This window comes from Lepus europaeus, chromosome 2 (assembly GCF_033115175.1).
Source record: "Lepus europaeus isolate LE1 chromosome 2, mLepTim1.pri, whole genome shotgun sequence".
Classification (NCBI taxonomy): domain Eukaryota; kingdom Metazoa; phylum Chordata; class Mammalia; order Lagomorpha; family Leporidae; genus Lepus; species Lepus europaeus.
The window spans coordinates 64,119,432-64,144,631 of record NC_084828.1 but is presented as its reverse complement, the minus strand read 5'-3'; the positions used below and the strand labels follow the sequence as shown (position 1 = coordinate 64,144,631).

Genomic DNA, 25,200 nt, shown 5'->3' with positions numbered 1-25,200 from the left:
GTTTGCAAATAATTTCTCCCATTCCATAGGTTTGTCCTTCACTCTGTTGTTTGCTTCCTTTGCTATATAGAAGCTTTTTAGTTTGATATAATCCCATTTGTTTTTACTTGTATTACCTGTGCTCCGGGATAATATAAAAAGATCATTGCCCAGACCAATGTCAAGAAGGTTTTTTCCCTGTATTTTCATCTGGAAGTTTTATAATGTTCACTTTCACATTTAAGTATTTTTATTTTTTTTTATTTCCGGTATTGAGTGTTAATTTGATGTCAACAAAACAATTTGATGTCAGCAAAACAAACCAACATATCGACTCCAGGACCCAGGACATTGGATGCTAATGCACTAGCCATGACATTTTTATTCTGCATTGGAACAGATCATGAGGAATAGATTTGTGAGAACTGTAGGAGTTAGGAAAGAAGAGGTAATTAACAGGGACTCTAATGTCAGAAAGTAGCAATCCATGCTTAAGCATTTATATAAAGTCATTATGTCAAATGGGGTAATTTTTTTCTATGGAAATTTATTTGAAAAACCTATTAACATAAAGATAACAGATTTCATGTATTTCACAGGTACAATTCTAAGAAGATAACAATGCTTCACTCCTCTCTGTCTCTCTCCTTCAGCCCACTTCCTTTCTTTAACTCATTTTATATTGGTTATTGTGTATGGCGTAAGATATGGTCCACTTATTCTTCTGAATACAGATTTCCAAATTACCAAATCATTTTATTGAAATGATTGTCCTGGGGCTGGTGCTGTGGCACAGCGGGTTAAAGCTCTAGCCTACAGTGCTGGCATCCTAGGGCGTCAGTTCAAGCCCCAGTTGCTCCAATTCCAATCCAGCTCACTTCTATGGCCTGGGAATGCAGTAGAAGATGGTCCAAGTCCTTAGGCCCCTGCACCCACGTGGGAGATGTGGAAGAAGCTCCTGGCTCCTGGCTTGGGGAGTGAACCAGCGGATGGAAGACCTCTCTGTCTTTCTGGCTCTGCCTTTCTCTGTAACTCTATCTTTCAAATAAATAAAATAAATTTAAAAAAAGAGAAATGATTGTCCTTTCCACATTGTTTGTTCCTGCAATCTTTTTTTTTTATGTTCTTGTAATCTTTATCAAGATCAGTGCATATATAATTACATAGATTTATTTATGGACTTTCTATTCCCTTCCATTGGCCTATTTGTGTGTTTTTATGTCTGTATCTTGATATTTTGATTACTACAGTTTTGAAGTCTATTTTGAAATGAGGTAATGTGATTACTCCAATTTGGTTTTTTGCTCAATTGCTTTGGCTGCCTGAGGTTCTTTGTGGTTCCATATGAATTTAAATTTTTTTTTTCTGTACGTGTGAAAAATGCAGTTAGAATTTTTTTAAGATTTACTTATTTATTTGAAAGTCAGAGTTACACAGAGAGAGGAGAGGCAGAAAGAAAGAGAGAGAGAGAGAGAGAGAGAGAGATCTTTTCCATCTGCTGGTTCACTCCCCAATTGGCCGCAATGGCCAGAGCTGTGTGGATCTGAAGCCAGGAACCCAGAGCTTCTTTTGGGTTTCCCACGTGGGTGCAGAGGCCCAAGGACTCAGGATGTCTTTTACTGCTTTCCCAGGCCATAGCAGAGAGCTGGATAGGAAGTGGAGCAGCCAGGACTCCAACTGATGCCCATATGGGATGTCTGCACTGCAGAAGGTGGCTTTACCCGCTATGCTACAGTGCCGGCCCCGTCATTAGAATTTTTGATAGGGATTATATTGAATTTGTAGGTCACTTTGAGTAGTAAGGACATTTTTAAAAAAAGATTTGTTTTATTTATTTGAAAGGCAGCGTTACAGAGAAGAGGAGAGAGAGCAAGAGAGGGGACAGGGACAGAGAGAGAGAGAGAGAGAGAGAGATCTTCTATTGGTTGGTTCACTCCTCCAGGGGCCACAATGGCTGGGCCAGGCCCAGGTGGAAGCCAGGAACCTGGAACTCCTTTTGGGTCTTCCATGACAGTAGCAAGGGTTAAGTACTTGATCCATCTTCCACTGCTTTCCCAGGCACACTAGCAGGGAATTGGATTGGAAGTGGAACAGAGTGGACTTTAACTGGAGCTCATAAGGGATGATGGCATCCCAGGCAGCAGCTTACCCCACCTATACCCCAACACTGACCCCAGTAAGGACATTTTAAATATATTAATTCTTGCAGTCCGTAAACACAGGACATTTAAAAAAAATCACTTATTTGTATTTTTTTCAATTTCTTTCATTGGTGTTTGATTTTAGTGTACAGGTATTTCACCTCCTTCATTAAATTTATTCTTAAGTATATTTTTGATGGTTTTGTCAATTATGTTGTTTTCTTGACTTCTTTTTTTGGATAGGTTATTGTTAGTGTATTGAAATACTAGTTGTTTGTTTTTATTTGTTAACTGTATTCTGCAACTTTACCGAATGATTTATTAGTTTTAACCATTTTTTTTTGTTTGAATCTTTATGGTTTTCTTCATATAAGATCATGCCAACTTCAAACAAAACCAGTTTAATGTCTGCTAGTTTTGATACCATTTATTTCGTTGTCTTGCCTAATTTTCTGGCTAGCATTTCCAGTACTATGTTGAATAGAAATGACTACCTGGGCACTCTTCAGTTTCTTACCATTAACTATGATGCTATTTGTGGGCTGTTGTAGAATAGTTGTTTTATGTCATGGTACTTTTCTTTCCCTTTTTTTTTTTAACCCTATTTGCTCTTTTTATCTTTTTGAAATTTCGTATTTATATAAATGGAACAAATTTCACATATTTCATATATAGTTTTAAGAGCATGATGTATATTCCCTTTAATCTTAATCTGTTGAAAGTTTTTATCAGGAAGGTCAGTGAATTGTATCAAATGTAATTGCTGCATCTATGAAGATTGTGTTTTTACCTTTCATTCTGTTAATGTGATGTACTGTGGTGGAGGTAAATCCCTTGAAATTCATGTGCTGGAAAATTAGTCTCCAAAATGATATATCAACAGTTTACAGAGGTGGGCCTTTGGGAAATGATTAGGATTACATGAGTTCATGAGGGTTGGACCCCCGTGAAGGCATTCGTGACCTTGTAGGAAAAGGAGGAGAGATCCAAGCTAGCACATTTGCCCTGTGCTACAAGTTATGCCCTCCGATATGATGTATCCAGAAGGCTTCCACAGGATGTCACCATCATGCTCTTGGACTTCCCAGCCTCTAGGACCAATAGATAAATAGATGAATTTCTATTCTTTATAAATTCCCAATCTATGATATTCAGTTAGAGCAATAGAAATTGGTATGAGATGCAATGTATAACACTCTCAATTGCAGATGTTGAGCCTTCCCTCATGTTGTCATGGTGTACTGCCCTTTCAAAATGTTGTTGAATTTGATTTGCTAGTATTTTAGTGAGTATTTTTTCATCTATGCACTTCAGGGATGTTGGCAAGTAATGCTTTTTGCTTTAGTTTTTGTGTCTAGTCTTGTTAAGTGGGTAAGTTGAACTGTAATAAGTTTAGAAGTGATTTCTGCTCTTGATTATTTTTTGAAGAATTTGAGAAGGATTAGAATTTTTCTTGAAATTTTTGGAGGAATTTTTTTTTTTTTTTTTTTTGGCCAGGCAGAGTTGGACAGTGAGAGAGAGAGAGAGAGAGAGAGAGTTATAGACAGTGAGAGAGAGACAGAGAGAAAGGTCTTCCTTCCATTGGTTCACTTCCCTTATGGCTACTATGGCCAGTGCTATGCTGATCCGAAGCCAGGAGCCAGTACTTCCTCCCAGTCTCCCATGTAGGTGCAGGACCCAAGCACTTGGGCCATCCTCCACTGCCCTCCTGGGCCACAGCAGAGCTGGACTGGAAGAGGAGCAACCGGGACTAGTACCTGGCACCCCAACCGGGCCTAGAACCCAGGGTGCCAGCACCGCAGGTGGGGGATTAGCCAAGTGAGCCACAGCACCGGCCATGGTAGAATTTATAGTGAAGTTATCAGGTCCTAAACTTTACTTATATTTTCATTACAATTTAATATTGGTACTCATTCTTTATTCAATTTTCCTACTTGTTTATGATTCAGTCTTTTTTGGTTTGTGTGTTTCTAGGTATTTATTCCATTTCTCCTAAGTTATCCAAATTTTGGACCTATAATTATTCATGGTATTTTTGTGAAATCAGTTATGATGCATCCTCTTGTATTTATAATTTTGTCTATTTGAGTCTTATCTCTTTTTTTCTTAGTATAGCTAAAGGATTGTCATTTGTTCATTGAACATTTTTTATTTTTCTAGTTTACTTTTTTTGTTGTTGTTTTCTTCCTTGAAGTGTAGTGTTAGATTGCTTGACATCTTTTATTACTTATAAACTTTTGTCTTAGAAATGATTTTGCATTGTCTCATAAGTTTTGGTAGGTTGTGTTTCTATTTTAATTTGTGTTAGTATAGTTTTCTAAATATACCCCTTTTGATTTTCTTTGACACTTGCTTGTGAAGGAGCTTATTACTTAAATTGCACAGACTAGCAAAATATCCTATTTTCCCCCATTATTGATTTTTCATTTTCAAGAACTATAGTTGCAAAAGATACTTGTGATGGTTTCACTCAATGTCTGGAGATATGCCGATCTGAAGCCAGGAGCTTCTCCCTGTCTCCCACACGGGTACAGGGGCCTAAGGACTTGGTGCCATCTTCTACTGCTTTCCCAGGCCATAGCAGAGAGCTGGATCAGAAGAGGAGCAGCTGGGACTAGAACCGGCGCCCATATGGGATGCTGGCACTTCAGGCCAGGGTGTTCACTTGCTGTACCACAGCGCAGGCCCCCTAAAGATCACTTATTACACATTTCAAAAGAATGTGTATTCTGCTTCTTTTGGATAGAATGATATCTATAGGTCTATTAGGGCCCCTGGGTCTATGGTGTGGCTCAGGCCACTGTTTTTTTTTTTTTTTTAATTTATTATTTTTTTAAATTTACTTGACAGGTAGAGTTATAGTCAGTGTGAGAGAGAGACAGAGAGAAAGGTCTTCCTTCCATTGGTTGACTCCCCAAATGGCCGCTACGGCCGGCGTTGTGCCAATCCGAAGCCAGGAGCCAGGTGCTTCCTCCTGGTCTCCTATGCAGGTGCAGGACCCAAGCACTTGGGCCATCCTCTACTGCCCTCCTGGGCCACAGCAGAGAGCTGGACTGAAAGAGGAGCAACTGGGACTAGAACCCAGTGCCCATATGGGATGCCGACACCGCAGGTGGAGGATTAACCAAGTAAGCCACGGTGCCGGCCCCAAGGCCACTGTTTTCTAATTTATTTTCGCTTTAATGGTGTATGCATTGTAGAAACTGGATTGTTAAAGTCATACACTGTTATATTTCTCTTTCTTTCTGTTCTGCTAATTATTTGTTTTATATGTTTAAGTGTCTGATGTTGCATTAATATATATTTGGAATTGTTATATTCTTCTAATGACTTGATCTTTTATCTCTTATTCCAGTTTTTGACTTAAAGTCTTTTATCTGATATAAGGATAGCTACCTTTATTCTTTTTAAAAATATTTATTATTTTTCAAAAGAACTTTTTAAATTTACATTATATCCTACAGTTTATTGGCTTCAATAAATAAAGAGTTCAACAAATAAAAAGTAAAAGATTATAGACCAGCAGGAAAATAGGCATATTCTTACAATTTTTGTATTATCATTTATGTGGAATATCTTTCTCCCTTCACTCTATGTGTCCTTAAAGCTAATGTATTGTTCATGGGCAGCATATAATTAGATTTTGTTTTCCTGTCTATTCAACTACTTTATGTCTTTTGATCAGATTTATTTCATTTATATTTAAAATCATTTTTGTAGGTTAGGACTTAGGATTGTGATTTTGCTCATAATTTTCTGATTGTTTAGTTATCTGTTTGTTCTCTTCCTTTCTTGTTGATTATTTTTATGGTGGTTTACCTTGATTCATTTTTCTTTATCTTCAGTGTCTGTACTAGAGAATAACATGAGGCTTATACAAACTATGGTTATAGCAATCTGTTTTACACTGTATAACATTCTTTATGTTATGTTCTTCTGCCCTTACATTTTATGCTATTTATGCCACAATTTATATATTTTTATATTATGTATCCATTAACCAAATTTTGTGATAGAGTCACTTTTTAAACTTTTATCTTTTTGTGTTTATGCTAGGGTCAGAAACAATTTTTATATCACTCTAATGATATTGTAGTATTGTGTATTTGGTTACATATCACTCTAATGATATTGTAGTATTGTGTATTTGGTTACCTTTTTGCCATTATAGTGAGCTTTATACGTTCATATATTTAATGGTGTTAGCATCAATTTTTTCAACTTGGTAAAACTCCCTATAGGATTTCTTATAAGGTATGTACTGGTGATTGACTCATAGCTTTTGTTGGTTGAGAAAGTATTTATCTCTCTTTTCTTTATGAGGAACAGTGTAAAAAATACAATACATTACACTCATTTCTTGACTATTTCTGCTTCAGTCCGGTAGTATAGTAAAAACCTGACAAACTCCAGTGGGGCTGGACTAAGACTTTAAAAAATAGCTGCAGTAGTTATATTTTCCTTTGATGTCTTTCTTCTAGTGGCTGAATACTTCAGTCCTCCTTTTCACTGAGGGTAAAGTCTTTGATGGCTTCTGCCCTTCTTTCTCATCTATATGAATATGAAAACGCAAATGTTCACACCACTAACTGGCTCCTTTACATAAAGATGGCCAAGTTATGCATACATTCACTTACTGGCCAGATTTCCCCCTCCTTCTGTGTTTCTTACTCTCTCACAGGTTCAGCAGTCATTTATAGGATGAAAATGATTGAAATATTTTCTAGACATCTAATCCATACTGTTGTGAGCCCCAGAAATCCCTCCTAGAGATTTTTTACAGAAGCAAATAAGGATCCAGATATAAAATGCCCTGAAGGCTATTGAGAATATATTATGGCTCCTGAAGTGATGCACTTACTGATGATCTTGAGGAAAATAGCCCCCTAAATGTGGTGTAGGTTACTTTGGTTTTCTTTTTTGTCTTGATTTAGGAATGCACTTCTTTTGATCCAGTGGAACATAAGAGCTTTCATGGCTGTGAGGAATTGGCCCTGGATGAGACTCTTCTTTATGATTAAGCCCCTTATTAAATACATGGGAGTGGGAGATGAGATAGCCAAACTGAAAGAAGAATGCGTGAAACTGCAGAAAACCTTGGAAAAAGCAGACTCTCAGAAGGAGGAACTGAATGCAAAGCAAGTCTCCCTCATTCAGGAAAAGAATGATTTACTTCTTCAGCTGCAGGCTGTGAGTGCCCCCTCCATTTTCTTTGAATCAAGTTTTTAACTAGAATTCATTGCTTCACAGTTAATGTTGTCTTGAAAAAAGTGAGAAGTCCAGGCTCTTCAAATATCATGGAATTTCAAAAAAATTAAACCAGACCGTGGAAACTTATAAGATAACTTATGTCATAGTAAATGTTTTATTATTGTTGTTTTATTATTACTATTATTATTATCAGCAGCATGTCTCTGAAAAAGGGAAAAACTATCAGAAGTGTTTTCACTTTATATAAAGCACCATAGCTATCATGGGTGTTATGAAACTCTGGGTCCCAATTTAAAGTAACCCATTAGAAAATCAGCTGGGCTTAACAGTTAATTGAGCTTAACTAAGAGCTTCAGGATTATTGCAGTGTTTCTACTTGTATTTCCTTATTTTGGTATTCTTGCTTCCTTTTCTGTAGTCCAAATATGCATTATTAATGAGTTCTTAAAGCAGCAATTCTCTAATTTCACTTTGTATTGAATTTTTTGTGTGTGTGAAGCATTAAAAAAAAAAAAAAGACAAAAGATGCCTACACCTCACTCTCAGCTGTTTTTTTGTTTGTTTGTTTGTTTATTTTTTGACAGGCAGAGTGGACAGTGAGAGAGAGAGACAGAGAGAAAGGTCTTCCTTTTGCCGTTGGTTCACCCTCCAATGGCCGCCGCGGCTGGTGCGCTGCGGCCGGCGCACCGCGCTGATCCGATGGCAGGAGCCAGGTGCTTCTCCTGGTCTCCCATGGGGTGCAGGACCCAAGGACCTGGGCCATCCTCCACTGCACTCCCTGGCCACAGCAGAGAGCTGGCCTGGAAGAGGGGCAACTGGGACAGAACCCGGTGCCCCGACCGGGACTAGAACCCGGTGTGCCAGCGCTGCAAGGATTAGCCTATTGAGCCGCGGCGCTGGCCTCAGCTGTTTTAAGTAAGCAAGCCATGTTTTGATCTAAAGACTCTACATGGGTTATTCTTTTTAAAATTTTTAATTAATTTAGTTTCATTTTATTTGAAAAGCAGAGAAATAGACACAGAGAACTCTGCCATCCACTGTTTTACTCCCCAAATGTCCACATTAACCAAGGCTATCCAGATTTAAGCCAGAAGCAAAAAAAAAAAAAACTCAATTCAGGTCTTGCACATGGGTATCAGAGGCCCAAATAATTGAGCCATCTTCTGCTGCCTTTCCATGGTGTACATTAGCAGGAAACTGGATTGGAAGCAGAGCTAGAACTAGAACCAGGCACTGTGATATGGGATGCAGGCTTCCCAAGTGATGTCTTAATGTGTCTAATGCCTATCATTGTAGATGTATGATTCTGATATCTGGTCAGGATTTAGAACCATCATTTTAAGGAAAAAAAACACCATGTTGCTTCCCTGATGAGTCACCTTCGTGTCCTCTAATATGTACATTTTATATATCAAAATCTTTATCTTGGCATTCAAGCCTCCATCTCCAATCTGAAACCAATATTCCATTACTCGCTACTTTTCACAATTCTTCTAGCCACCTGGACTACTGTGTCACCAAACATTGCAAAGACTAAGCATATGGGCCTACCACATCTCCAGGTAGAGGCTTCAAGGGCAGACTACTCTGTTTTAAACACTTCCCCAGTTCATCCTGAACAAAATATCAGTGATGGATTTGGGATAAATCTGGGCTCGAGGTGATCTCTAACACTGAAACAGTAAACTTGCAGCGACCTCAATTTAGGGTCCATCTTATGTTACATAACAAAAATGTCTACCAGTTTAGAGATATATGAGCAGACAGCTTACTGTTTCTGTAAGGGGAGCTATAAATGAAACTTGATTACAAAGACTGAAAAAAGAATTAATTCTTTAATGTGAAGATGGCATTGTATGTCAACAAGCAACAGGAAATTTCAGGGAATCATGACTTCGTATAAGGAACAAAATAAGATACCAGAAACGAACCAGAAAAGAACTGACATTTACAGATTTTTGAATACAGAACCTAAAATAGCTATTGCAGAGATACTCAATGAATTTTAAGAGAACACAGAAAAACAAATTAATATGCTAATAGGAAGACTTGATCAAGAGATGGGAATAATTTTAAAAATTCAAATAGAGGGCCAGCGCCGTGGCTCACTTGGTTAATCCCTGCAGCCCCAGCATCCCATATGGGCTCCGTTGCTCCTCTTCCAGTCCAGCTCTCTCTGCTGTAGCCCTGGAAGGCAGTGGAGGATGGCCCAAGTGCTTGGGTCCCTGAACCCGCACGGGAGACCAGGAGGAAGCACCTGGCTCCTGGCTTTGGATTGGTGCAGTGCCGGCCGTAGCGGCCATTTGGGAGGTGAGCCAATGGAAGGAAGACCTTTCTCTCTGTCTCTCTCTCTCACTGTCAAATAAAAAAAAATTAAATAGAAATCTTTGAATGGAAATTAACAGTAAGTGAAATTAAAAATATAATAGAAAATATCAATAGCAAAATAGATCAAACAAAAAAGAGTCAGTGAGTCTGAAGACCAGATGTTTGAAAATACAGTCAGAGAAGAACAAACAAACAAAAAAAATCATGAGGTATATAAAACCCTTATAGGAAGTTTGGAAAAGCATTAAAAGATCAAACCTTAGAGTTATTGAGGATACTGGAGGGATAGAAAACATATTCAAAGTGATAATAGCAGGTCGGCGCCGTGGCTCAATAGGCTATTCCTTCGCCTGCGGCGCCGGCACACCGGGTTCTAGTCCCGGTCAGGGCATTGGATTCTGTACCGGTTGCCCCCCTTCCAGGCTAGCTCTCTGCTATGGTCCGGGAGTGCAGTGGAGGATGGCCCAAGTGCTTGGGCCCTGCACCCCATGGGAGACCAGGAGAAGCACCTGGCTCCTGGCTTCAGATCAGCGTGGTGCACCAGCCGCGGCGGCCATTGGAGGGTGAACCAACGGCAAAGGAAGACTTTTCTCTCTGTCTCTCTCTCTCACTATCCACTCTGCCTGTCAAAAAAATAAAAAACAAAAACAAAAAACAAACAAACAAAGTGATAATAGCAGCAAATTACCCAAACCTAGAGTAAGATACAACTATTTGGATGTGGGAAGGTCAGAGGTCAATAATCTCATTCAAATTGACAAAGTCTACCTCAAAGCATTTTATAATCAGTCTCTAAGTTTAAAGATACAAGAAGATTCTCAAAGCTACTAGAGAAAAAGAACAGATTACACAAAAAAATTGTCCAGATTTGTTTCCCTGCAGAATTTTCAGCTGAAACCTTGCAGGTTAGGAGAGAGTGGAATGAGACTTGAATGAAACTGAAGAAAAAAAAAATTGCCAATCATGAAGAGTGTGCCCAGCAAAACTGTCATTTAGGTATTAAAGCCATTATCAGAAAAATAAAAGCTGAGAGAATTTGCCACCAATGGACCTCTCTTATGTGAAACAGTAAAAGGAGTTTTTCAAACTTTAAGAGATGCTAGTGAGTAAAAAGAAAATATCAGAAGGTAGAAAACTCACTGGTAGGAGTGACCAAGTGGACAAATACAGAATTCTGTCATCTTGTAAACATAGTATTTAAATTATTTGTATATTTAGTATAAAGACTAAAAAATAAAATTATTAAAAATAATAATAGATATTTTAATATGTTGAGATAGGCAATATAGAAAAATGTAAAATGAGATATCAAAAATTCAAAATGTTATGAGGAATGAAGTTCAAGTGTAATCTTTTTATTAATATTTTTCTATTTTTTATTATTTTCCCATCCTTAAAGTCAATGTCAAGTTGACTATTATAAAATACCTTGTCATAATCAAGAGATTTTTGTAAACCTAATGGTAATAACAAAACAGAAATCTATAATAAGCTTACCAAAAATAATGAGCAAGAAATCAAAATACACTACTAGAGAAAAATAACTGAACAACAAAGCAAAATTGTAGACAGCAGGAATGATAGGAATGAAATGTACTAAAAATAGAATACAGATATCAAAAAAGCAGTAGCAAGATCTTGGCTGTGAATAGTTACCTTAAGTGAAAATGAATTAAACTTTTCTACTAAAGGATAGAGAACCTATACTTAGAGGCTGATGATCTTCCTGTTCAACCCATGCCAAAAGACAGCAGAGCAGCAATGTCAGTACTCTGTCCAAATCATGAAGATTTGGATGACAATTTTTATCCTTAAGGATAATCACTGAGCCTCCACTGGAGCTTGGGATAGGTAGAAGCTTTACATTTTTCCATGGTGTGTGTGTGTGTGTGTTGCTCAAAGCTCAGTTTCTTTTTGACATTTTTACAGTTTATTTAGTCATCACTTGAGCAAAGACTTTGACTAGATGAGCTTAATTGCCCACTTCTATGATTTCAAAATTGGAGTCTGAGAAATGGCTAATTTTAATCATTGTCCTGTTTATCATAAATTAATGTGGGAATACACTGAAGTTGGAAACAAACACTTCATGAAACCTGGCTGAAACCTGAAAAATATTATTTCATAGCCTAATTTTGTTGGTATGGTTTTAAGAAACCTTTCTTGAAGCTTACATCTGACTAAATTTTAGCTCTTTGGAAACTGGAATTGTAAGGTTTGTTGGGTCTTCATGATTTAGAAGTAGCATGTGTTCTGTTGACAAATTGTCCAAAAACATTTTGCTGCCAACTTAAAAATATGCCTCAACTGTTCATCACAGAATGCCTGCTATGGTCTCTGCTTGCTAATAACAGTTGAAATTAGTTTTATTTTTATTTTGTGTAACAAAACTATGCCTCTCATTATTTATTGATACTTTTTACAAAATCAGACTTGGCATTCTTGTTCAGTCCACATCAGTAAAGTGTTATGGAAGCTGAAATGTAATATCTACTCAAGTTATGTTCTGAAATCCATGTTTGGTGCTCAGAAGCAGGGGGCCTCCATGGGAGGAGCATGTCTGACTGGTGACCAAGGCAGCTTTGCTGGTGGCCATTTCCTATTCTCCAATGTCCAAAACTGTTTTTTCCACTTCCATTTTCCTTCTAGTTACTTTATTTTTTTCACTGCCCAATCCAGCAACTAAAGAATACACTTTTTAAACAACATATGAAACATTCTGCAGGATAGATCAGACATCATATCACAAAGCAGATCTCAACAAATAAAAAACAACAAATTACACTGTGGATTATTTGTGACCACTGTGCAATAAAAATAGAAACAAATAACAAGAAAAACTTTAGACAATAGCCAATTATTGCCAAACAAGGAATAGATTGAGAAATTATGGAAGAATTATTTAAAGTTATTTAAAGGAGTGACAATAGAATCACAAGATACCAAACCTCTGGTTTACAGCAGAAGCAGTACTAAGCAAAATGTTTCCAGCAGTCAACTCCTACATCATAAAAGCAGAAAGAAATCAACAAACAGCAACATATTTTAACATGTCAAAAAACTAGAAAAAGAAGAACCAGATCTCGTTAGTGCAGAAAAGAAATAAGAAAACTTACATCAGATATAAATTAAGTAAAGACTAAAAAAATTCAAAATCTCAATGAAATGAAAGCTGCATTTTGAAAAGAAATAACAAAATTAAAAAGCAAACTTTATCTAGATTAAGGAGAAACAGAAGACTCAAATAAGTAAAATCTGACATCTTTAATGTGTTAAATGTTAAAGGATCTTTACAGAATATTATGAACAATTATACACTAACAAATTTGATAACCAAAAAGAAATGTATAAATCTATTGGTCACACAAACCTACCAAAATTAAAACATGAATAAATAAAATTCCTAAAAGACCAGTAACAGATAGCAAGATTGAATCAATAATAAAAAGTCTCCCATTGAATAAATGCCCAGGAACAAATGGCCCACTTTGAATTCTGCCAAACATTTAAGGAAGATTTAACAACAATTTTTTACATTATTCAAAAAAGTAGAATAGGAGAGAATTTTCTTTTTTTAATAGAAAACTTTTATTTAATAAATATGAATTTTGAAGTATAACTTTTGGATTATAGTGATTCTTCCCCCCATAACCACCCTCCCACCTGCAAACCATCCCATTTCCTACTCCCTCTCCCATCTCATCCCATTCTTCATTAAGATTCATTTATAATTATCTTTAAATACAGAAGATCAACTCTATACTGAGTAAAGATTTCAACAGTTTGCACACAGACAGACACCACAAATTATAAAGTACCATTTGAAGACTAGTTTTACCATTAATTCTCATAGTACAACACATTAAGGACAGAGATCCTACATGGGGAGTAAGTGCACAGTGACTCCTGTTGTTGATTTAACAATTGACACTCTTAATTTATGATGTCAGTAATCACCTGAGGCTCTTATGAGCTGCCAAGGCTATGGAAGCCTCTGAGTTCACAAACTCCAACCTTATTTCCACAAGGCCATAATCAAAGTGAAAGTTCGGAGAGAATTTTCTTAAGTATTCTTTGAGGCCAGAATTATCCTGATAACAAAGCCAGTCAAGGGCACAATAGAAAGAAAACAAAGGAAGGGAAGGAAAGGGCAGGGGAGGGGAGAGGAGGGGTGGAAAGGAAATGAGAGGGGAGGGGTGAAGGGGAGAAGAGGGGAGGGAAAGGAAAGAGAAAGGAAACAAAGAGTAGACAAGCTGGCTATAGGCCAATGTCTTTGACAAATATAGATGCAAAATTCTAGCAAACCCAACAGCAACAAAAAAATTTAGTCACCATGATCGAGTAGTCTTTATACCAGGGATGCAGGGACATTTCAACATACACAAATCAGTAAATGGGACACACCTATACCAACAGAATAAAAGAACAATTATACGATCATCTCAATAGATACAGTAAGGTATTTGATAAAATCCCACATCTTTTCATGTCAAACTACAGAGAAAAGAGACAACTTAAAGAATGGGAGAAAATGTTTGCAAGCCCTATATCTGACAAAGGGTTAAATCAGTATATTTAAGAAACCCAATAGCAAAAAATAAAGATAATCCAATTAAAAATAGGTAGTAGATCTAAGCACACATTTCTCAAAGGAAAACATACAAATGGCCAGCAAATGAATGGAAAAAATGCTCACTGTTCCTGATAATCAGGAAAATTTTCAAAAACATAGGTTATCACCTAACTTCTAAAAAAGGTGAAGATAGTATATACTGGCAAGAATGTAAAGCATAGGGAAAATTTGAATGCCGATAGTGAGAATGTAAGTTAGTATAATAAGTGGGGAAAATAGTATGGTGCTTCTTCAAAAAACTAAAAATACCAAAAATACTAAAAACTACCTTATGATCCATATATTTTACTACTTGGAATATATCAAAAGGAGGTGAAATCACTCTGTCAGAGACATCTGTATCTATATGTTTATTTCAGCACTATTAACAATATCCAAGAAATGGAAACAACTTGTGTATATTAACTGATGAATTAATAAAAAAAGAAAAGAGGGTATATATATATGTGTATATGTACATATATATGTGTATATATGTACATATATACATATATATACACAACAGGATAATATTCAGCCACAGGAAGGATGGAATTTTGTCATTTGCAAAAACATGAATGGAATTGGAGGTCATTATAGTAAGTGAAATAAGTTGGGCACAGAAATAAGAATACTACATGATCTCAGTTGTATATAGAATATTAAAATGTTGATTGAGTATAGGTTAAAATTATAATGGTGACTACCAAAAGCTAGAGACAGTAGTGGGGAAGAAGTGTGGAAGAAAGGTTATTTAACAGTTTCTAATGTGAAGTTAGCTAGGAGTAAGATGTTCTGGTGTTCTATTGCACAGTAGGGTAACTGTAGGAAATGATAATGTATGGTGTATTTCTCTAAATAAAATCTAGAAAGGATTTTGAATGTTTTCACAATAAGGAAATGTTAAATGTTTAAAGAGATAGATCTGTATACACTAATTGGATATTATTACATCATGCATATGAATATCAAAACATCACATGGTACCCTAAATATGTACAATTTTTGTGTCAGTTAATCTTTTTTGAATTACTTTTAAAGTTAATAAAGAAAAGAACTATTGTGGGGAGCATGAGAAACAGAAGCGAATTACAGATCAACTCCTGTAAGGCTAAATAAAGTTAAAAATTGAAAATGAATAAAATGTTGACAGAACAATGAAATACTTGATTTGTTTTTAAGGGACAAATCTAAACACAAAAGGGATCAAATAAACAAGGGTTCTTTACAAATCCTTCATATATTCAAAATACCAGACAACTTAGTGAATGCACTCCAATTAACATTTTGAGTACACAGGAGAGTAACTACCATGGGAGGAGTCTTCCTGCTGTTAACCTGTCTCACCATCGCTCAGTCAGCTGCCAGATCCCACTGGAAGAGATCAACGATGGAGGATTGTACTGTCTTTATTTGGTGATGGTGACAGTTTCTGTACAGACATTGAATAGGGTGCAACAAATAACTGTTTTGCTTGTCCACCTAGAATTAAGATCAAATGTCCCCATTATTTTTCAAACACTGAATGTCTTACTGATTTGCATGGACCTTTGTAAATGTCAATGTTTCTTTATAACTTAGCCCCTCTCTTTAGGGTTCAGTGAAGTTGGAGATTGGATATTATCTACCTCTTTCCATTTGTGCCACTTTGAGTCCCATGTATTGGGCAGGTCAAGAATTAACCAATGGCCAATCAATGACCTAGATTTTTTGCCTTTTTTCTGCTCTTGAGTAAGCAGATATAACTTAAGCAAGACAAATAAATGGTTAATAAAATGCCCAAGCTAGCATATTGTTGAGGATGGATGAGGTCTAAAGATTGAAGAGGAAGTTCTATGAGATAATATTGCAATGAGACCTTCAGCATTTAAGAACTTGCTCTCAAGAAGAGGTTTAATTTAGTCTCCAAAGACAATAAATCAGAGACACAAAATTATGAAAGGTGCAAATCCTTTTCATTTTTACTTGGCCCATAACACTAAAAGAATGAGACACTCAGTAAAGAGCTGGAAGCAATGCCTACAAAATTATAAAAGGAAATTACTCTATTTGAGTAATTTATGGAATTTACTGCTCACAGAATCATTGAAGCAAAATTTTCGTTGGAAATAATAGTGAAACCTGGTATCTGAAAGAATTTGTTGAATTCCACATTCTATGAATAAAAACATAACACTCAATTTATTAGACTATATTACATATGTGTATAATTAAATGCATCAGGGCACTTTTAATACAGTTATAAATATTTTATTGCCTGAGGGAACACTGCTTTTTTTAAAGGCCATATTCTGAGACATATCAACCTGAAACCATGTGCATATATGGACGCTTCCCGAAGCTTATTTAAACAGCATGTTAGTACCTTTAGGTCATCATGATCCTATTAAGTGCTTTAGAAAGGGTAATCTAACTACTGAATGAGCCTGAGCGATTGAAAGCTCCTCCAAACACAAGCAACTCCTCCACTTCTCAGCAAGAGGATCACAGACCTGGGAATATTATTTAAGCATCTTAGGAAAGACAGGTGAATATGCTGGGCAGAGGGCAGGCAATTATCTCTTTGCTACGTGTTAAGCAGCATTTTCGCCTTGCTGATAAATTACTTTTAGCTGTTGGCAACAATTTTCTCTTCATCGTGGCAGGAGCGTGAGACACTGGCAAATGTTGAAGAACAGTGCAAGTGTCTGATTAAATCCAAGATCCAGCTGGAGGCCAGAGTCAAGGAGCTGGCTGAGCGGGTGAAGAAAGAAGAGGAGATAAATTCTGAGCTCACAGCCAGGGGGAGAAAACTCGAAGATGAAAGTTCCGAGTTGAAGAAAGAAATCGATGACCTGGAAACAATATTGGCAAAGTCGGAAAAGGAGAGACACGTTACAGAGCACAAGGTATTTTTCCTATAACATTAAGAAGGCCTAGATGCTGCAACTCCACCATCAAGCTGATACCAAACCTGGCCTGCTTAAGCTGATTAATGTAGGGACCTGCAACTTTACAGTGCTTGAAATCAGAATTGTTATGAACTAATGGGTGTGATAACTGGTGCTTCCCCATCCATATATCCAATTCAAATTCATAGAAGCCCACTTAATCTCCTACATGAAATGTTTTCATTTGTTCCAATCTTATTGCATCACAAGTTGAACAGAAAGAGCAAAATGGTATCATTGGCCTCTGTATATACTTTTTTTTATTTCAACAGAAAAAAATATTGGACCCAAAAAGGCTAGCAAAACCCAAGAGTCTGGGTGCATTAGCAATGAGCATGTCAAAGATAGAAAATTGAACAATAGCCTAAGAATTCCTTTTTGTTTATTTATCTGAAAGGCAGAGAGAGAGACAGATGGAGATTTCCCATACACTGGCTTACTCCTCAAATACCTGTAATAGCCAGAACTGGTCCAGGATGAAGCCAGGAGCCAGGAACTCAATCAGGTTCTCCCTCATGGGTGGAAGGGACCCAACTATTTGAGTCATTATCTGATGCTTTTCAGAGTGCTTCCTTTATTGGAAGGAGAACAAGCATGATTCACTTTAGTGAAAAGTTGGGTTGTGTCTATGCCCAGCTTTGCCACTGATTTGCATTTAATCTTGAGGTTGTCACTTTAATTCTTGTTAAGGACTTTGGCATTTTGCTTTCATGGAGTGTTTTAATTTGCACATCTATGTGTGGATTGAGGTTAGTGAGGAGTCTGTATCAAACCTCTGATAAAAAACTAATTTCTAAAATGACACCATGATTTTGGAAGACAATTAAACAGCTGCTGTTTCTATTGATTCCTTTTCACGAGAAACACGTAGGCCTGATAAACGCAGTGTCCACTTTTGCTTTTCTATCAATTAGAATCTTTCTGCAACTGCCATTTTCTTGAGACACTGAGGCACAACACAATATGTACATGCTCCTTGAATCCTCAAAAAAAGAAATCCAAGATACCTTTAATAGTATTATACAATATTATAATACTCTGAAAATCAGCCATCTAAAGAGCTAGATTGCTAATATTTGATTAACCAATGTACCTCATTCCCTGACCGTGCCTGATATCACATCATTTTGTGCAAGAAGAAGTAAACTTAGAGTTTTGAAAAGTATATCAGGAATTTGGCTAAATGCAGCTCTTTCTGAAATTGGATCTGTTATGAGACTTTGTGCAACAAAGGAGAGAAGATGCTAGCCTTCTGGTTCTGTCTTCTTTCCACAGGTCAAGAACCTGACTGAGGAGGTGGAATCTCTAAATGAGGAGATCAGCAAACTTAACAAAGCAAGCAAGACTGCACAGGAGGCCCATCAGCAGACTCTGGACTACCTGCACACAGAGGAGGAGAAAGTTCGGAACCTGAGCAAAGCACATCTGAAAATGGAGCAGAAAGTTAGTGAGGTAAGTAGCTTACATGTAGCAAGTTAGTGATCTGTACACACAGATACTGAGCTCCATTGTTTACTTAATTTTTCGTTACCATTTCATTGTCTGATTCCCTCATTATCTAAGAAGAGAACATTTCTTTTTTGGCATACCCTGAACCACTAAAGAGGTCCCAGCACATAATCTCTCAGCTTTTAAATGCAATTTTTATACAACCTTGGGCAGCAGAAAAACATTAAGAGTAGTAAAAGTTTAACCCTTGAAATAACTGGCTTTTCCCCATATCTTCCTCATAATCAGTATTTTACCCACAAATATGCTGGTGCCCACTTTGACAGTGGTGCTGTGTATGATAAGGGCTGTGTTGTACCTTCAGTGACGTGCTGAGATTTATTTATTTTTGAAAGATATGTAAATCATAAGCTGTTGGAAAATACTTGTGACTTCTGTCACTAAACACCCTGTGAAATAAAGATGTTTCAGACCGTTCTCAACGTGTAGCTTTGTAATTTGCTCTCCCTAGCTGACACACTATATACATTCATTCTCTTATTAGTCCCTAAAGCTTACTCTTTATAAAATTGTTTATAAAGGTTTTTTCCATTATTGTTTGTTTCTTCTTTTTCTTCCTATAATTTTTTCCCACTATCTCTTAGTTGTATTTTCTTTCTATTTTCACTAATTACGACTCTCCTAAAGTCTTGGTATAAGGGTATTTGGTTATCTCTGTATTTGGACATGTGCACACATACATGACACATGTTTTTTCTTGGTGCCTTCATCCATCCAGGCTGCTATAATAAACTTCCATGTGCTGAGTAGTTTATAAACAACATAAATTTATTTCTCACAGTTTTGGAGACAGGGAATTCATAAATAAAAGTGCCAGTAGATTTGATGTCTGATGAAGGTGCACGTCCTTGCTAATAGATAGCTATCCTTTTGCTGTATTCACACATAGATGAAGAGGTGAGGGACTTCTCTGAGCTCTTTCCTAAGGGCACTAATGTCATTCATGAGGACTCTGATCTGATGACCTAAACACCCTGAAAATCCCACTTCATAATACCCTGTGAGTAGGGATTTTATCACATGAATTTTGGATGCACACAGATATCCAGCCTATTGCATCTGGAGTTCCTCTGCTTTCATGGTTTACATACACCTTTCAGAAATTCACTGCTCCCTGCTGATTCGAATTTCATATTTTTTGCTGGTTACAGGAAAATCTTCCATTGCTTAAAATAAACATCAATATACAAAGTCATAACTGTTATACTAGTTTCATGACAAATTAACCTCTACCTCATTAGCAGCACTAATCCAGACAAAACTGAAATGTATGACTAGCTGAGTGGAGTGCCAGAATATGACATAATTTCATGGATAAGAAGAGGGAACCAAGGTGGTAAAGGGGGCATGGAAATCATGAGAATTCTGTGAAAGGTCAATGATACTGAGCTGTGAGATCCAGGAAAGCAACCAAATATAGGTGGATGATCTTATGGAAATAGGTTTAACTGATGTTCCTCAGGGAGAAGAGCTTGGATTTATGGGTAGAAATTTACAGAGAATATTTTGACTTCTTATGAAGAAGCACTCCTGAGCAAATGGACTTACCCAACCATGAAATGAGTTTCTCATCACTGGAATGTGATTAAATGCGGGTTCACTGGCCATTTATTATTGGTTCCTTGCGTAGGACAGAACTTGAGTCCTATAATCTCTAAAGTTTTCTTTCATCACTGTGATTTGTAGATTCTTTTGCTAAACTTTTGATGGATGTACCATTAATTTTAAGATGTCTTTGTAGCTGAACAACATTCACAGGCTCTGTATTTGTATGTTTTTTCTCCTTCCTGAAGGAAAGTGGTTAATGAGTGCAAGCCATGACATGTAAACTCTGATTTATTTAGCTGAATAATATCTCTTTTTGTCAGCTTGAAGATGCCCTTGATCGAGAGAGAAAAGCAAGAATGGACTGTGAAAAGAAAAAGCACAAACTGGAGTGTGATTTAAAGTTGAGCCAGGAAAGTGTGGAGAACCTGGAGAGCAGCCAGCTGCAGCTATCAGAACAGCTAAGGAAGTAAGCCACTTTCTGTTGAGGTTCTGGGACACCTTATTTTGGAAGGAATGACTCTCTTACTTAATTTATCTTTACTACTTCAGAGTTTGATATATCAAGACGTAAGACAAGGATAAATAGTCTGGGAAATAGCTGTTTTCTATGCTGGACTTTATTATGTAGTTGTATAAGGAGGTAAATAAATAATCTAGAAGGATGTAATTAAAAAGGTATCTGACTAGCAGACGAAGATAAGAGGTGTAAGGCCTGGGATTTTGAGATTACATATCAAAAAGCAAAAATGGCTCACTTCTTTTACTGTTGATGAGGCCAATGACAGAAAATGTAAAAAAATAAAAATGACCCAGATATGAAGTCTGATACACTCTAATAACTCAAATAATACTTGCTTGCCTAATATGATTTCATTAATAACTTACATAGGATTTTGGTTAAATAATATTCTACAAAAATGTTAAACTTTATGATCTGAAGCAAAACATGGAAATTATCCCAATTAGGGAAACTTTGAATTCATATGGATTTCTCATACCCCAAGGAGTATGACAAGATAATATTCTCAATTTAGTTCTACCAGTGAAATGGATTTGCTCACCTTTTCCCTTTTGTCTTCTTGTTTAACCACATATTTTTTGAAACTTTGATTCTGAAGTTTAGGTTAGACCTAATAAAAGGAGAAAACAGTGTAGCCCAGGAGTAATATAAAGTCAGCTTCAAGTTGTATGCAAATGGATCATTGGTGCCTAAAGTGGAAAAGAGAAGAGTCAAGTGACAGCATGAGTTTCTGGCTTTCTTATATCTGTGCAGTCATGTGTTGTATTACAACATTTTGATCATTGATGGGATGCATGTAGAGTGGTGGTCCTAAAAGATTATGTGTCCTAATGATCTCCTAGCCATATTAGCTTGTAGAAATATACTCCCTATGACACTGAAAAAATGACAGAATTAGCCAAACAATCATTTCTTCTAAACTATCCCTACTATTAAGCAACACGCGAGGGTACAGGTATTGCTATTTTCTTGAAGCATCTTGATTAATATTCTCCCAATGAGTGGCTGAATTTGACAAGTGTTTGGAAAAGATAAAATGAATTACCATGTGAATGTAATGGAATAGGTATAAGGCAAAGTGAAAGGGGATTTCCCTAAACATTCAATTTGAAGGATGTATTTAAGTTCTGCAAAGAAAAAGAATTACTGTGTGTGCTTGTAGGAGATAATCAAAAGCGTTTCAGCATTTCAGAAGTCTATATTTTTAGAAAGTTGTAACCCTACTTTAAAACCTCCAGATGAACTCAGATGTTTTTGAAATTTAGTAGTGAAGGGAATTCACTTTATAGTGAATTCATAATGTTCATGAAAAATACATGTTATGATAAAAACTATGAATGGATTTCACTTTTGCCATGATAAACTTATTTTTAATTCTATTTTCTTTTTATTAATATAAAGCAAACAGATTCCATGTATTTCATAGATACAGTTTTAAGAAGATGCTCATACTTCTCCCCTTTCCTTCCCTCCCTCAATCTTCCCTACTTCCTTCCATTCTTTTTTCCCTTTATGTTTTCAATAACATACTTTCAGTTTATTTTATAATCACACTTATTGTTGAAATTTTTGAAGTACACTCATATGTCGTAAAAGTAATATTTAAAATTATTGATCCTAGAATAATTAATGGTTATGGAATTATTACATTTTCTTGAGATAAAATTTTTTTTTCCTTTTTTTTAACTTTTATTTAATGAATATAAATTTCCAAAGTACAGCTTATGGATTACAATGGTTTTATCCCCCCCATAACTTTCCTCCCACTCACAACCCTCCCCTTTCCTGCTCCCTCTCCCCTTTCATTCACATCAAGATTCATTTTCAATTCTCTTTATATACAGAAGATCAGTTTAGTATATATTAAGTAAAGATTTCAACAGTTTGCTCCCATATAGCAACACAAAGTGAAAAAAATACTGTTGGAGTACTAGTTATAGCATTAAATCACAATGTACAGCACATTAACGACAGAGATTTTACATGATATTTTTTAAAAATTAATTAATTTTCTATGCAATTTCCAATTTAAAACCAAGGTTTTTTTTTTCATTTTCAATTATCTTTATATACGGAAGATCGATTTAGTATATATTAAGTAAAGATTTCATCAGTTTGCACCCACACAAAAACACAAAGTGTCAAATACTGTTTCAGTACTAGTTATAGCATGACTTCACATTGGACAACACATTAAGGACAGATCCCACATGAGACGAAAGTACACAGTGCCTCCTGTTGTTGACTTAACAATTTGACACTCTTGTTTATGGCATCAGTAATCTCCCTAGGCTCTAGTCATGGGTTGCCAAGGCTATGGAAGCCTTTTGAGTTTGCCGACTTCCATATTATTCCGGCAGGGTCATAGTCAAAGTGGAAGTTCTCTCCTCCCTTCAGAGAAAGGTACCTCCTTCTTTGATGGCCCTGTTCTTTCCACTGGGATCTCACTTGCAGAGATGTTTCATTTAGGTCTTCTGCTTCTTCTTTTTTTTTTTTTTCCCAGAGTGTCTTGGCTTTCCATGCCTACAATACTCTCATGGGCTCTTCAGCCAGATCCAAATGCTTTAAGGGCTGATTCTGAGGCCAGAGTGCTATTTAGGACATCTGCCATTCTATGAGTCTGCTGTGTCTCCCACTTCCCATGATGGATCGTTCTCTCCCTTTTTGATTCTATCAGTTAGTATTCGCAGACACTAGTCTTGTTTGTGTGACCCCTTTGACTCTTAGACCTATCAGTGTGATCAATTGTGAATTGAAGTTGATCACTTGGACTAGTGAGATGGCACTGGTACATGCCATCTTGATGGGATTGTATTGGAATCCTCTGGCACGTTTCTAACTCCCCCATTTGGGGCAAGTCCAATTGAGCATGTCCCAAATTGTACATCTCCTCCCTCTCTTATTCCTATTCTTTTATTTAACAGGGATCACTTTTCAGTTAAAATTTAAACACCTAAGAATAATTGTGTGTTAATTACAGAGTTCAACCAATAGTACTAGAACAAGAAAAAATACTAAAATGGATAAAGTATTACATTGTATGTACATCAACAGTCAGGACAAGAGCTGATCAAGTCTCTGTTTCCCATAGTGTCCATTTCACTTCAACAGGTTTCCCCTTTGGTGCTCAGTTAGTTGTTGCCGATCAGGGAGAACATATGATATTTGTTCCTTTGGGACTGGCTTAATTCACTCAGCATAATGTTTTCCAGATTCCTCTATCATGTTGCAAATGACCGGATTTCATTGTTTTTGACTGCTGTATAGTATTCAATAAAAAGTTAAATTTTTACTTCACACTATTTATACATGCAAAATTGCATTGCATTACAGAATACAATGTAAAAAGACAGTTAAACAAATCATTGGAAGATGCAACATTAGTCACAATAGCCAATATATGGGAGACAACCTAAATATCCATTGATATGCGAATTTATAGGGCTGGTGCCATGGCTCTCTTGGCTAATCCTCTGCCTGCAGCACAGGCATCCCATATGGGCGCTGGGTTCTAGTTCCGGTTGCTCCTCTTCCAGTCCAGCTCTCTGCTGTGGCCCGGGAGGGCAGTGGAGGATGGCCCAAGTGCTTGGGCCCTGCATCCCCATGAGAGACCAGGGAGAAGCACCTGGCTCCTGGCTTCAGATTGGTGTAGCTCCTGCCAAAGTGGCCATTTGGGGGTGAACCAACAGAAGGGAGACCTTTCTCTCTGTCTCTGTCTCTCACTGTCTAACTCTGCTTGTCAAAATAAAAAAAAAATTTAAAAAAGATATGCGAATGGATGAATGCGTCAAATAGTCAGACATATTTGAGTATTATGATATTCAGCTTAGACAAGGACAAAATCCTTCCATATGTGACAACATGGAAAATACTTCCATATGTGACAACATGGATGAACAAACAGGAAACTTTGATAAATGAAATAGTTAAGTCACGAAAGGACTAACACTTCATTGCTTCATTGTTCCACTTATAGGAGCTATCTAAGATAGTCAAACTCTTGGAAACAGAAAATACAACGTGATTGCCAGGGGCTGTGGGGATGAGAAATTGCTATTCAGTAGATATAAAGTTTCCATTACAAAAGATGAAAAATTTCCAGAGAATTTTTTGCACAACAATGTGCCTAAAACTTTATTGTGCACATAGAAATCATGAAGGATTAGATCTTACATCAATGTTCTCACCATGATTTTAAAAAAATGAGAAGAAAACATGGGTGATAAATCTTAGGAAAGTAGCTTGTTAAGTAGTCTTGAACAAGTCATAAAAAGCCAAAAAAGTAAAAGGAAAATATTGATGTTTGACTACATTGATTTTTAAAAAAGATTTATTTTATTTATTTGAAAAACAAAGGGGTCTGGTGCTGTGGCATAGTGGGTTAAAAACCTGGCCTGCAGCACTGGCATCCCATATCGGTGC

At 36.6% G+C, this 25,200-nt stretch overlaps 1 protein-coding gene across 1 annotated transcript in view; it reads left to right on the top strand.

The window, feature by feature from the left end:
* Positions 1 to 25,200, top strand: part of MYH15 (myosin heavy chain 15) — a 196,161-nt gene that overhangs the window by 75,483 nt on the left and 95,478 nt on the right. Inside the window, exons 22-25 of the mRNA XM_062207694.1 lie at positions 7,055 to 7,310; positions 16,917 to 17,159; positions 18,477 to 18,653; positions 20,579 to 20,724. Coding sequence (XP_062063678.1) covers positions 7,055 to 7,310; positions 16,917 to 17,159; positions 18,477 to 18,653; positions 20,579 to 20,724 — 822 coding nt within the window. The remainder of the gene's footprint in view (positions 1 to 7,054; positions 7,311 to 16,916; positions 17,160 to 18,476; positions 18,654 to 20,578; positions 20,725 to 25,200) is intronic.